This window comes from Prionailurus viverrinus, chromosome X, assembly GCF_022837055.1.
Source record: "Prionailurus viverrinus isolate Anna chromosome X, UM_Priviv_1.0, whole genome shotgun sequence".
Taxonomy (NCBI): domain Eukaryota; kingdom Metazoa; phylum Chordata; class Mammalia; order Carnivora; family Felidae; genus Prionailurus; species Prionailurus viverrinus.
The window spans coordinates 24,941,738-24,956,458 of NC_062579.1; the positions used below are offsets into that span (position 1 = coordinate 24,941,738).

At 36.0% G+C, this 14,721-nt stretch overlaps 1 protein-coding gene across 13 annotated transcripts in view; it reads right to left on the reverse strand.

The window, feature by feature from the left end:
* The window catches only part of DMD (dystrophin), a 2,022,811-nt gene that overhangs the window by 1,380,273 nt on the left and 627,817 nt on the right, over nucleotides 1–14,721 (reverse strand). For all 13 annotated transcript variants that reach the window (XM_047843142.1, XM_047843144.1, XM_047843153.1 and 10 more), the window contains one exon: nucleotides 6,859–7,038. In XM_047843142.1, coding sequence (XP_047699098.1) covers nucleotides 6,859–7,038 — 180 coding nt within the window. The remainder of the gene's footprint in view (nucleotides 1–6,858; nucleotides 7,039–14,721) is intronic.

The window sequence follows — 14,721 nt, forward strand, 5'->3', positions numbered from 1 at the left end:
TGCCAACTTCTCTTCCATTTGTCTAAAATGCACATTTGGATGGGAAATGTATGTATATTCAAGCATATTTAAAGAATATAAAAGGGGATACAATGAAAGGAAACATTTCAACCACTTTTTTCTGGTTTCTTAGGGGCAACTAGTTGTACTTACCACCTGCTCTCACATTTTAAATTAACTCTGTTGGTGCTGGGGTTTTTTTGGGCTGTATTCTTAACTGCATCTTTGATTCTTCCATGTAATTATTTAAATATTCTTGCCTTTATAAGTTCTTCGGGGTTGCAGAGTTCTACTTCTTGCATTAGGAAATATTCTACTATTTGAACAGTTAAAGAAACTTACTAAAAAAATTCAAGTTACGAAGAATCAGTTATCTACTTTATCATGTCATCTTCATTATTATTAAAAGACTAATGCGTATAATACCTACCAATTACAAAGGTCTTTGCATGTCCCACGCACTATGCTAAGTGCTTTGCACTCATTATCATATTGAAAATACTTAGAAAAGTACGTGCAATGAAGGCTTATTAAATGGTGGCTGTCATTACTTCATGGCTCTAAGACTAAATAATAATATTATTGCCATTTTACAGATAAGAGGTAAAAGTTCGAGGCAGACACAGCTTGTAAGTGGCAGAACAGAAATGTAAATCCAAGTGTCAATGTTCACTTGCTGCTATACCTGCTCACATTTCTGAATGGTGATTTTCCTTTAAGTGTGTGTTTATATATACACACGTGCATATATAAAGTCAGAAGAAGATTGAAAATGCACACAATGGCATATGACAATCTTTTAATGCCTTTCAGCTCCTGATAAACTCAAATTAAATTTGGGGAAAATCAAACAACTTCAATACCTGAAATTTTAAAAATTATAATCAGGTTGACAACTGTGGAACAGAGTTTTTTGCTGTGTAATTTTTACATACATTACTTTACAGTGATCAATTGACTTTTAATAGGTATGGAAGAACTGCAGTTCTACAGTTTAAAATATACTGCATAAACATAGCAATAGCTTTAGCACATAATTACGAGCCAGGCTTAAAACCATCTCCACAGGCATAGTAGCACAAGGCTCAAATATCTGATGGTGTGAGGATTTACAATTCTAAGCAACAGAAAGAATTTTACATGTTGAACTTTGTGAGAAACCTGGGGTAAAAAATATCAGGTGCTCATAAAGGAGGCTGAGTGACTAATCGAAAGGTTATAGAATCCTCTCTCCCATGAACAAGTACAGAGGAATTACCATGGCTAAGGGGAGTATAAAAGGAGTACCAAAGTTCTTGAGAGTGGTATGATAACTAAATTTTATTTATTTATTTATTTATTTATTTATTTATTTATTTATTTATTTTTAACTTTTATTTATTTTTGAGGGACAGACTGACAGACAGACAGAACGTGAGCAGGGGAAAGGCAGAGAGAGAGGGGGAGACACAGAATCTGAAGCAGGCTCCAGGCTCTAAGCTGTCAGCACAGAGCCCTACACGGGGCTTGAACCCATGAAATGTGAGATCATGACCTGAGATGACGTCGGACACCCAACCGACTGAGCCACCCAGGCACCCCTAAATTTTATTATTAATTACGGTCTTGTTTTGATACTGATAATAAGGCAATAGAACATCTTGAAAAGATAAAACATTGGAATCATGAGAATACTTACAATCTATATTCAAAAGACATCAAAAAAAGAAGTATTTCTATTTGAAATAAAATATATAATAATTAAGAAGGCTTATTCTATAAAACTGTTCAATTTCATGTATTTTATCCCTCACTTCACATTATATTTTGTACAAATTATCAGAAAGAAGAGACTCGTGTTGGATTCAGGATTCATATTAAACACTGATTTTGAGCAACTGTGTGAATTAAGTGCATCTGCAAAAATTCAAGGAGCAATGAAATTTATTTTTTCTGATCCACCTGACATGAAGTAATGAAACACCTTCTTTAACTAGGGATGCAGATGATCAAGTATACACTGAGACAAAAACTTATGTTTTCTTTATGTGGTATTTCATTTATTGTCTGTAAAGAATAAATATATCATATAGATACTGATTATTTTATTTTCAATGTATCTTAATCACATACTCCTGATGAGTGAAATATACTCATTTCAGAAGTCAGTCTTCTTTTACAGGATGAGAAGAAGTGTATTTTCATTATCATCTTCCAGCTGACAGTGAGACTGATATAGCAGAGATAGTTGGAAATTCTTCACTAATTACTCCAGAGTCTTATATAAAATTTCAAACAAAGAGAAACATATCACATGCATTTAGAACTGGAAGGATACTGTTATGGAAATCTTCCTAGCCCAAACTTCCCTTTTTATAAAGAAGTAATGAGAGATTCCAAAAGTTAACTCAGCTCTTGTCTCTTAAATTTTCAGTGCCTACATCATGTTATTGTAGACAACGAATTTATAACATAGTAACTATTACACTGATAGACAAGGGCAATTCTCAAACACCTACTTTAGTTGGAGGTAGGAAAAGAATACAGTTCATTTCCAAAGTTATTTGAGCTGTAACTTGGAAGTTTTCTGATATAACTGTTAACCTAAACAATTAACTAAAATTCAAGATGGTTAGTCTCTGAATTCAGGTAGTCCTTGAATAAGATAGAAGCCTAAAATAAGTGAAGGATTTTATTTTAATTCTAGGTTTTATAAAATCATTTTTTAAATTGGCGTCAGGTTGATGAGGCTTAGAGAACTTTCAGGAACCAATGAAAAGGGTTGTCAATGGAAAGGCCTTAGAGTGTTGTGAATTAAAATCATTGGCAAAAAGAAGAGAGGCAAGCCAATTGTAACTACATCTTAAGTATCAATAGATCTACAAAACAATGCTTTGAGAGTGGGCACAGTCAGAATGTGCATGTAAAACATTTTGTGGAGAGTAAAAAGAGGGATCTCTAAAAAATGAGAATGAACTAAAAAAAAAAGTAAATAGAGAAATGTTAATCTTAATACTTTTGAATGCCCCATTTGCATTTCTGGTATTCTTAAAAATACTGGCTTATTATGTTCAACCACGTTTTACACTATTCATATGTCTGGCAAGAGTTTTAAAACTCCCAGCAGGAGACAAATGTTATAGAATAGATATATACATACATAATGATCACTTACTCCGTTTGGGCATCTGTAACTACAGATACAGAAATAACAGCATAAACATGTACTCTCATGTTCAAGGAGAGGAGAATCCTAGGTATATTCATTTTATCTTTAAGATATTTGTGCTTATAGTTCAGAACATTGCAAAAATGGTCAATAGAAATACAGCAAAATATTCACAAAATGGGAATGAGATGTATAAACTTATATGTGTCATAAAATATCCCTTACTTTTGGCAAAGAAGATAATTTACTCTGCTAAAAAAAATGACAAAACTAAGGAACTTTTGGACTTGTTTAGATATATTGTTACATTTAAACACCTAATGCCAAGTTTAACTTAAACTACCATAATACATTATAAAGTACGTGACTATTATGCCCTTTCCGAGGTATGTATGATTTCAGTTAAATGGGGAAAAATGTTTCAAATCACTAAAATTATATGTAAGTTTAAAGTATTAACTATAATGAACTTCTATCATATTCCCTAATTATAATCAAGATAAAAATACATTCATCAGTGTTACAGCATTTAGAAAAAACAACTAAATTTCAACAAGCATATTTATAAAAAAATGTAGAGGACACAGAGGGTCATTTGAGTATTTAAATAAGTCAATCCAGAGTTTATTTGATTTGTTGTCTTTTCTCATCTTAAGCATTCACATAGCAAGGGTTATTATTCTTCCTAACTTTGGGGAACAGAAAGTATTTCTACTTTCTTACGCCACCTTTTTTATCAACTTAAGCGTCCTGAGCTTGTGTCCAGGCATTAGTCAAGCCAGCCCTGACTTTGAAATGCAAGAGAACAGCCTCACAGTTGATTTTTTTCTTCATATTTTGATCTCTTGCCATGCTACTATTTCTTAAGGTCAAAATCCCTCAAAGCTTTGACCTGAATAGCACTCAAACATTCGGGCACACATGTCCTTTAATGTGACCACGATTGGATACCCTGTCACCTCAGTCACAATTCCTATATCCTACTGGATTTTAACCATTACTAGATTTTCCTCATTCCTTAAACTAATTCTAAAAAGGATTTTTAGAAGACTAAGTATATCATGTCATTAATGGGACTGATTCTCACAACATCTCTACTCCTGCAAACATGCTGGAAAATGTGCATACAAGAGAGCTTTGTTCTTCAAAGTCACAACCTTACCCTCAACATTCTTGGACGTCTTCCCATGTTCTTTCAATCAAGTTCAATTTTACATGCAAGGAAGAAATTCGAGGGCTTTTTTAGTTATAAGATACTAGTTCATGGCTCGCTCTATCTCCGTTTCAATTCCTCTGTCCTCGGGTACCTTCATTTTTATCTTCCTTAGACTCCCAACTCACCTCAGCAGTGATTTGGACTGGGCCTATGATAGTTACTTTGGCGGGGGGGGGGGGGGGGGCGCAATGAACAAAACCAGAAATCGAACTGTAGAAAAGCTGAAGCTTAGTGTTCCAAAAAGCAACCTGCCTAATATAAGTCTATGTATCTGCTTACGATCTGGTATAGTAGTGCATAAATGTTTGAAAATAAAAATAAAAAAAAACATAGTGAATCACAAAAAGCCCTCCAGACTCCCTGAACAGTATGCCCTATATATCAAGAACACCAGTGTTTTTTTTTCCTCCAAAATGCTTTCATGTCTGTGATTTTATTTTATTGGCAAATACAGTGGATACATGCTGTACTGTATACTGGACATCATTTTATAAAGAACTGTATGAACCAGAACTAGTGGTTTTTTATTATAGGTTTTGAAAATTTCAAAAACAGGAAGGTGAATAAGTACCATAGGCAGTAGTCTTATAATTTTAGGCCATTAAAAACAAGGTTGCTAAGGTTTTTTACCAACTAGAATAACAAATCAGTAACATTTTGATGATATACACAACATTTTTTTTAGAAAGTAGGCTCATTCCAAAGAGATAAGTATATTTAAATACTGCAGACACAGAAAGGTCTCCAATTTCCCCATTTCAGGCAGCACTGTGGAAGTAAACCACAACGTGGGTATTGCTCAATGTGTCACTGTCTTGTTAACTCAGTGTTTAGTAAAAATATGGTCTGCAGACTATCAAAGGCTGCATGCAGATTACTGGTTTACTAAGTGAGATTTTTCTGAGCATGCAATCTAGGACTATGCATTTTAATCAGTTTCCCAGGTGATTATTATGCAGACTCAAGTTTAAAAAGCACTAGATATAATACAAGTGAACAAGAACATGACCTACTGTTAACAGTTACATCTCCATAAACGTAACCCTTTAAAGGGATGCATTTCTAAACAGTTTTCTTTATAAGGTAATGCCAATCCTTCTTAACATGGTAACCGACCATTTTATAGCACCAATAATCTACGGAACCAATGGGTACATATTGGAATGATATCATTGTTGATTTAAAAAGTGTCAAATGTTCTCATGTCTCACATATTTATTACATAAATTCCAGTGCTAATGCAAACTAGCCATGGCCAGATCATATATAGTAAGATGAATTATGACATGGTTATAAAATCACTACTCATTCAAGCACATGCTAAAAATATATTCACTGGAAAACACATGGAATTTTTATTAATGCCCAATGACTGCGTGGGAAATGATTACAATATACACTCCTTCAAATTTAAAATTTTAAGTATGAATTTAACTTCAAAAGGAAAGTTCAACTGTGACTAAAAATCGTATACATTGCCTGGTAACATTTTCTTAAATTATATTTCTGGAAGAAATATTTTAAACTTCATTTCATCTTTCAACAAACATTTCAAACATTTCATACTTATCAAATGTCAAGTCTGAGGAAAACAAATTCCCTTCACTGTCTCATAACAAAGGAAATGAATGCCTAAAGCTACCGAATGTGGTCATAGCTTTCATAGAGATGTGCTAATGGTGCTTTGAGCTATGGACTACAACCGATTAGCAAAAGTTAGCTTCTATAATGGAAAATAATATGGCATAATGTGTTAAATGCTATTATATATAATGTTAATATTTTGAATGACTACCCACAATTCCACCATCTAATAACATCAGATAACAAAGGTTTCTACTTTAAAATCATCCCATTTCCTTTAAATTACCAAAACTTTTAAAAGTCTTACCAGAAAGCCACATTATGACACTACAAGGGTACACAGATGCTTTCCTAATCCACAGCCTGTGTGTTAGTGTTATGATTTAACTGTTCGTGGCACAAAGAACATGCAATGAACAGATTCTTACTCATCCTAATAAAACAGAGCTTTCAGTAAAATCAAAGGACCTGGGCCTGAGCCGTGCTCCTATCACCAACTTCGCTTGGACAATTCATTTTTCCTCCCTACGTTTCATTTTTCTCACATGTAAAATGTAGGGATCAACTAACAGCACTCAAGGTTCTAGAATCTGTGATTTGGGGTCAGGTTGTGATGACACAGTCCCCAGCACTCGGTCCAATTGCTCTAAGTCACTCAGATCCTCATTCCCACTTAACTGGAAGGAATTACACTCTAAGGCAAGAACTAGTTCAGTCAATTAGCACTCACTCCTTCACCTCTCCCACATTCTCCACTATCAAGACAAGCCATAGTTTTTATTCAAATGACTACTTTGCAAGGACTAATCCAGTGATATCCTTTGTAGAGTTATAATACTGTTGCCTTGAATGAGGATTTCAAGAATCTCAAAGATGATTCATTACACGGTAAGTAATTAGGATCACTAACCTGTGCAGAACTTTTTTCAAGTTTTTGGACTAAATTATCCCAACGCTGGGCAAAGTTGTCCAGCCATGCTTCCATCTTTTGGGCTACCAATGTGTTTTTCAGGGTTGAAAGAAGATCTTGGTTGAGTGAACAGAGTTTGTCCATGGTTTGCTTTTTCTTTTCTAAATCTGTTTTTAAAACCTGTTAAAACAGGAAAGAGTACATAATAAGCCTCGTAACATTTTATAAAACAGTATAGTTCAAATTGTTTTTGTATGTATTTTCTCATTTGCATAGATACAAAAAGACTGCAATCATGCCTGCAAAGGAGCAAGAGCCCATAAGAATCTAAGTAGAAGATTATAATCCAAATAATCTTCCCAAGAAGCTTGAAGAGAAAGAAAAATAAAAGTCAGATGTAGAAAAACACCTAGTAGAGAAACTTAGGAGCTACTTAGAAATATTTGAGGAACTCACAAGTAAAGAAGTAGTGTTACTCAAAGGGAAGTTTACTTTTAAATTTTTTAGTATCTGTTATTCAATTAACGTTTGGCTATCTGAGTAATTATCTTCTAAAGCAAATTTAAAAGCCCATTAAGTAATAGAACTAAGCAACTGAGCGCGATATAAATCCTTTGGAATCACTTCATATGTTTTCTAAGTACATATGTGTTTTATGGAGTAATTTTGATAACATCCCTATTTTCAAAGTTTTTGTGAGTTATAGAGGGTGACCCACGCCCTTTGGTTGAAATGGAATGAATAAACAAAGTGGCTTATATGAAATCAGTAGATCCGGGCAGCTTATTCTTTCACTTTATCCATTAAGGTCACCCTACACTTTGGGAAATCCAATCTCTGGCTCCCAAACACTAGTTCTGGACTTAGCTTGCCAACAAAGAACAAAAAGAAAGAAGAGGCAATTATTTTATAGCTTCTTTGCTATAATCCCCTCCTTTTCCCCTCCTTTTCGCCACAAGTACAATGAACATAAAGTGAACAGTGAGACCTGTCTTTCCAAAACAAATGCAAATTTAAGAATAACTAATATTTCACATGGCAAATAAATGATCATGAAACAGATGTACCAATTGCTAATGAACTGACATGTCATGTACACAGAGAAATTAATACACCACCTCCCATGCAAGGGACACTTTATGTAGCTCATTCTGGCATGCTGCCTGCACTGACGGCTCTGAAGAATGCTCTGGGAGTTCATCCTTTATTCAGAATCTGCTTCACCTGGTGTACTTTATACTGGATTCCTAGTGCATGCCACTTTTAAGGTATAAAAGCTAGTTGTGAAGTTCATTTCTAATTTTCCCTCAACAATTATGGTTTTTTTCACTGTTTTCTCTCAGTTTGAAAGAATGCAATAAATCAAAATGAGTTAAGATTCATAAGATGAATGCATATCAAAATAAAACTTTCACTGTAGTAACTTAGTAATGCATTGGTTTTATATGTTGATTTTGTTTGTTTAATCCACGTTAGCTCTCCATTAAATTTAAATGCATTTTGGGCTAGTAATAAAATAATAGTTTATGCTACCTGTCTAGAGCTGGGGCCCAAATTTGAATTTGTAGATTCCTCCAATCCCTTTATGGCATCCTAATCTTTTTTTTTCTTTTAATTTTTGGCATGTATTTGTTTTGTTATAAGCCATTTCAGGTTTTTTTGGGGGGGAGGGAAAGGTTATGATAGAATTAAAGGCATGCATTTTAAAATATAAAGATGTAAATACAATCCTCTTTGGCTCTCTCAGGGCTTCAGGAGCTAATTTAAATAGCTGTATGCACAAGGCTAAGGGGTATGCCATTATTTAAGCTAAATATGCAATGATTTGGAAACATTTCAGAACAAGGAACTGAGAGTTATGTCTGAAGAAGAGTAAACAATTTGTGTTGGAAATTCATGGGCAACTTCATATCATGTAAAGAGTTTTTCTTAGATGATCTATAAAACTAATTGGATACCCAAAGAGATTTAGTGGCAAATGACAGTAAGCCTCCTGTGTGAAGATTAAGCCAAATGAAGAAACACTTGGTGAGCATCACAAAAATAAAGGGAAAGGAAGTCAAATCACCATTAAAGAGTACCTTTAGGAAAAAATGGATTCAAGGTGAAGTAAAAACATTATTATAATCAAATTGTGAAATTACTGAATTTACATATTTTTACCTAAATCCATACAAGAGCACTGTACTAAACAAAGCTTCTAGCTAGTAAATTTTAAATCTATAGTTTTAAAAATGGTGATGGCAGGTTAGTTTTCAGTTTGTTTCCTTTGTTGGGAGAATATTTCTTTCTCTTTCTTCATGAACTCCCACTACCCAAAGGACTCTCCTACCACACCCAACAGAGGGAGAAGACAACAAATCCAGGTGCTGCCGGATGCACTGAATCACGGTATTGAAGTACCTTCTCCCATCTATCCTTGGCTATCAACACTTGGATGCTTCCATTTTATGTGTACATATTAAATTACTATGATTTAATTGCTGTTTATTATTAGAGTATAAAAAAAGATGTCTCTCTGCTTATCAAAAACTAATTACAAGTGTTTGAGTGCCAGAGAACCACAGAGCTCTGGAAAACTCAGGAAGAAAAAGGAAGCTCTAGAAAATTTACACATGGCAGAGGTCACCCAGGATTTTAAAAGAAGAAATATATTTTATTTGCAAAGAGGCCAAGCAGTTGGACCTATAACCAAAACAGGCAGGGAGATACAGTCAATAAACGGGATTAGGCCAGTAGTAAAGAGGGACGAGAGATAGATAAGCTGCCCGAGAAGACAGAACAGACATATTCTATGTGGTCATTAAAAGATGATTTCAAGTGCAAAATGAATGTATCCTTACAAAGAGGCCAGGAAATCCCTGGGGGAATCAGAATCACCTAGAAGCCTTTCTAAAATGCAGATTTCTGGGCCCAACTTCCAGGCCCTCTGAGTCAATAGGTCTGGGATGGAACCTAAGAATTTGCATTTCTAACAAGTTCTCAGGTGATGCTGATGCTGCCAGTCTGGGGACCACACTTCTTGAGAACCATCGATTCTACTTGGATTAATTGGTAACAGGAGGTGAGGTTTCAAGTCTTGGTACCAGCACTATCAGCAGGGACCTGCTGAGCCACTGTAAGTACTTCAACCCTGCCGTGTGCTCGCAGCCACTTGAGACTGTCCTCAATTCCACAGTCCACTGTAGCCCCTGCACACCCTAGGCCTGTGGACCACCATGCTTCCCAGGGTGGTCCTTCCCCGGAAAACACCACAGGTCCTCACGGCAACAGAAAACTCACCCAGGAACCTATTTCTTTTAAATTTGGGCCTTCCTGTGATAGCCTGATTCTGTTTTAGAATCCGCCTAAGGGCCACAGTTTCTTCTCTCCTTTGCTTTTGATCATTTACATCAAATAAAAAATCAGTTTTGGCCGTGAAAAATAACAGATCTACATGGTTTGGATAAAAGCACAGATCAAGAGGAAATGAAATACTTGACTCCTCATTTCCCACCTCAAATGAAAAGTAGGAGAACATCCTATGGGCTATTAGTGATAATATTTCAAAAACAAATTGCACTGATTATAAATAAAAGAGTTTGAGCACACTGTATCTATACCTAGGTATGTAGTAGGAACTGGTGACAGATGGTACCTGTTTTGGGTCTCAGATTGTGACATATTTTAATGAACATTAAATTCTTATTCACTGCCTGAGTCAGCAGGGGAATTTTACCTCAAATTCTAGACCAGCTGTCAGATTTTGTTAATTGGCTTAAACTATCAAACGGTAAGACTTATACAAAACATATTTTCACTTTGTTCACAAGTAAGGTGACATAATTTGAATTTTAATCATACTGGATAATTACTGAGCATTTTCATGGTCCTGAGGTTAGTCAAGTCTTTTATTCACAAAAATGTCAACATAGTAGCACTTGACTGTTAGAAATCATGGTTCTCGATCACAGTTCTTTTTTTGTCAAGGAACCAAATGATACGAGGAGTTCTGAAATAGCTTAAAAGGGCTGGACCTGAGTATGGATGTCTTGGTGCTCAATTTGACTCTGCTACTAATGGTCTTTGATAGCTTATGCATGCCGTGTGTGTGTGTGTGTGTGTGTGTGTGTGTGTGTGTGTGTGTTTTCCCCTGGGCCTCAATATCCTCTTCTGAAATAACCTTGTCTAGTTCCTCCTTTTCATACCCAACGCTACTTAGTTCAGTTCCACTAACTGGCCTCCTTACTACCCAAGAGTATTCCAAAAATGCAAATATGAATTCTATCAAGTTCTCAGCGGCTCCTCATCAGCTGTGGAACAAAATTACAAATACATCACTGACATTTTTGCATTCTTTTGATACAAATACAGATCACTTTTCTGAAATTTGTCTTTAGTGGTCAAATGACTCCAGAAAGTATATCTTTTTTGAGGAGTGAATTCTCATCCATAAGAAACTAGCTTGTGATGACAAGCAATATATTTGTGAATCAATTTTAAATTAAAAGCCTAAAGATCAGTAACTATGGAGCAAAAATATATGATACAAATCAATATTTGGGAAAATGATACACATTTAACTGGGGAAACATATTTAAGATCAGCTTTAAATAAATGATTTAATTATGTCATACAATATCGATACAGATATAAATCATTTCATTTAGGTAAAATTATAAAATGTTATTTATAACAGACCTTTGTTTTATATTAGAGTTAACATCAAGTTAGCATTTAAGAGAATCGCTCTATCAAAACAACAAGAAGAAATTCTAACTTTGGAATATTTTATTTGAAAAATTAAGCTCTTAATATTACACTGCCCTCTACTACACAGCCAAATAATCAAGTTCACAGTGGAAGAGAAGCTTTAGAGGTCTTTTCTAATCCTCTACGTTTTCACTCAAACTAAAATATCTCATTGAAGCCCTCTGTGATGTTCTTTTATTGCCAAAGTTCCCTTATTTTTCAAAACACACAGGCACTTATAATTAATGCTACTGGTTTGCTTTAATATTTTTTCTAATTTTCCAAATGAAGGTATAAGCCCCTTATGTGAGGATAATCACTTCTTATACTTTGATTTCTCAAAGAATTTAATTTAGACTATTACTTTAGAACCACATACTGTTTAGAACTATACAGAACATTCCTATGTACTTCTCGGTGTTACCTTTTTATTTTAAATGAATTCTTATTCCAGGGATGGTATATTTTTTTCAAAAGTACAATTGTTTTTTGAAAACCATAGTTGCCAATCTGCCTACATCTAATGTAATTAATGTTCGTATTCCTCCAAAATTCATGAAATGAGGGCTGAAGCCTCTACTGTGGTAATATTAGGAGAATGGGCTTTTGGGAGGTAATTGGGTTTAGATGAGGAGAAGAGAGTAGAGCACCACAATGGGATCAGTGCCCTTAGAAGAAGAGGAAGAGACATCGGATCCTCCTCTAATTCTGCTGCTATGTGAGGATACAGCTAAAAGACGCTAAGAGCCAGGAAAAGGGACCTTACCAGGAACCAAATCTGCTGGCACCATGATCTCATACTTCCAAGCTTCCAGAAATGTGAGAAATAAATGTCTGCCGTGTAAGCCATCTAGTCCGTGATATTTTGTTACAGAAGTCTGAGATGTCTAAGACAGGAATTGGTACCAAGAAGTGGGGTACCACTGTAACAAATACCTACAAATGTGTATACAGCTTTGGAAGTGAGTAATGGGTAGAGGCTGAGAGCGCTCAGGTGCTCTAACCTGCAAGGTGCAGGTTAGAGAAGGTTGAGATTGCTGTGAAATGACTCCTAAAGGCAATTCTGTTGAGGGCTCAGAGAAAGAGACCTGGGAAGCGTCCTGTTTTTAGAGAATACATAAATCAAAACGGACAAAATATTAGTATAAATATGGATGGCAAAAGTCATTCTAATGAGGTCTTAGATGAAAATGAGGGTGATGTTATTGGCAACTGGAGGAAGGATGATCCTGATTATAAAGTGGCAAACAACTTGGCTGAATCATGTTCATGTTCCAGCATTTTGCGAAAGGTGGAACTTGTGAGCAATGAAATTGAATATTTAGCTGAGGAGATATCTAAGCAAAGTGGCATGATTTCTCTTGCCCATGGTAAAATGAGAGAAGAGAGAAATGAATTGAACAAGAGTCATTTGGCATAAAGGCACTAGAATTTAAAGATGTGGCAAATCCTCAGCCTATCCATATTGCAAAGAATGAGAAAATATGTTCAGAAGAGAACACTAAGGGTTGTCTGACTGACCACTTGATAAGATTAGTGGGGGTGGGAACCAGAGACCTCGTCAGCCATCTCAACAGAACCCAGGAATAGAGATGGAATTATACCAACAGAAACACTGCCAGCTGAGACTAAAAGCAATGGAGAAAAATGGACAGAATGAAGGAAGGCTGTCTAACATGTGCTATTCCTAAAGAAAAGCGAAGAATAATGTAGGTGATTCCGAGTTATAAGACGTACCACTCCCACCACAGGCCCAGAGAGCAGAGCTAGTGCTTCCTGGGTTTCAAAGAGTGGGTCTACCTCTCCAGTCCACGGGGCAGGATGCCCCTCCCCAGTACCGCAGGAGCAGAGCCACTGGGTAGGGCTGCTGCAGAAGGCCACATGGGTGGTGCCCTGTGGAACTGAACAGACAAGGCTAACTTGTGGAGTCCTGGAGGTGAGGCTGCTTCTCCAGTGGTCCTGGAGGGCAGTGCATCAGTCCAAAGAGGATTATTCTTGAGGCTTAAGACCTAATGGAATTTTCTTTGCTGTGTTTTGGACCTATTTGGAACCTGTCACTCCTTCCTTCTTTCCTTTTTCTCATTTTTGGAAGGGGAATGTCTGTCCTCTGCCTGACGCACCAACATATTTTGGGAGCGCTTAACTTGCCTGGTTTCATAGTGTCACAGCTAGGTAGGAAGTCTGCCTCAGGATGAATTGCACCTGGAGTCTTACCACATCTGATTCAGATGATGATGAAACTTTGGAATTTATACTGCAGAGCTGGTTCTGGAACCAGTTAAGACTTATGGAGCTCATAAGATAGAATGAATGCATTGTGCATGTGAGAAAGATATGAATTTGGGGGGGTCTGTGGGTGTGATGTTATAGACTGAATGTTTGTGTCCCCACAAAGTTCAGATGTTGAACCCTACCCTCACACACTTACATAAAATGTGATGGTAGTAAGAGGTGGGGCCTTCGAGAGGTTATTAGGTTTAGATGAGATCATAAGGGTGGAGACCTCATGTTGGAGCTCATGCCCTTATAAGAGAAGGAAATGGGTGAAGGTTGATCAAAAGGTACAAACTTTCAGTGATAAAATAAATAAGCATGGGGAATGTAATGCGCAGAATGGTGACTACAGTTAATAATAACAACATAATGTGTATCTGAGAGTTGTTAAGAGGACAGATCTTTAAAGTTCTCACCACAAGAAAAAGAATGTACCTGGGTGAGGTGATGGGTGTTAACTAATCATGGCGGTCATTTTGTAATACATACAAACACTGAATCATTATGCTATACATCTGAAAGTAATGTGATATGTCAATTACATCTCAATTTAAAAAATTAATTTAAAAAATATAGGAGATGGGCTAGATGGCCAATAGGTATTAAGGAGGGCACTTGTGATGAGCACAGGGTGTTGTATGTAGTGATCAACCATTGAATTCTACCGTTGAAACCAATATTGCACTGTATGTTAACTAAAATTTAAATTAAAAAAAATAAACGTGGGAAAGAGACACCAAAAGTTTCCTCTCTTTCTACCACAGGAACACAAGGTAAGAAGGTGCAGCATGCAAATCAGAAAAGGGTCCTCACCAAAAAGTAAAGCTGCTGGCAGGTTGATCCGGGACTCCCCAGCTT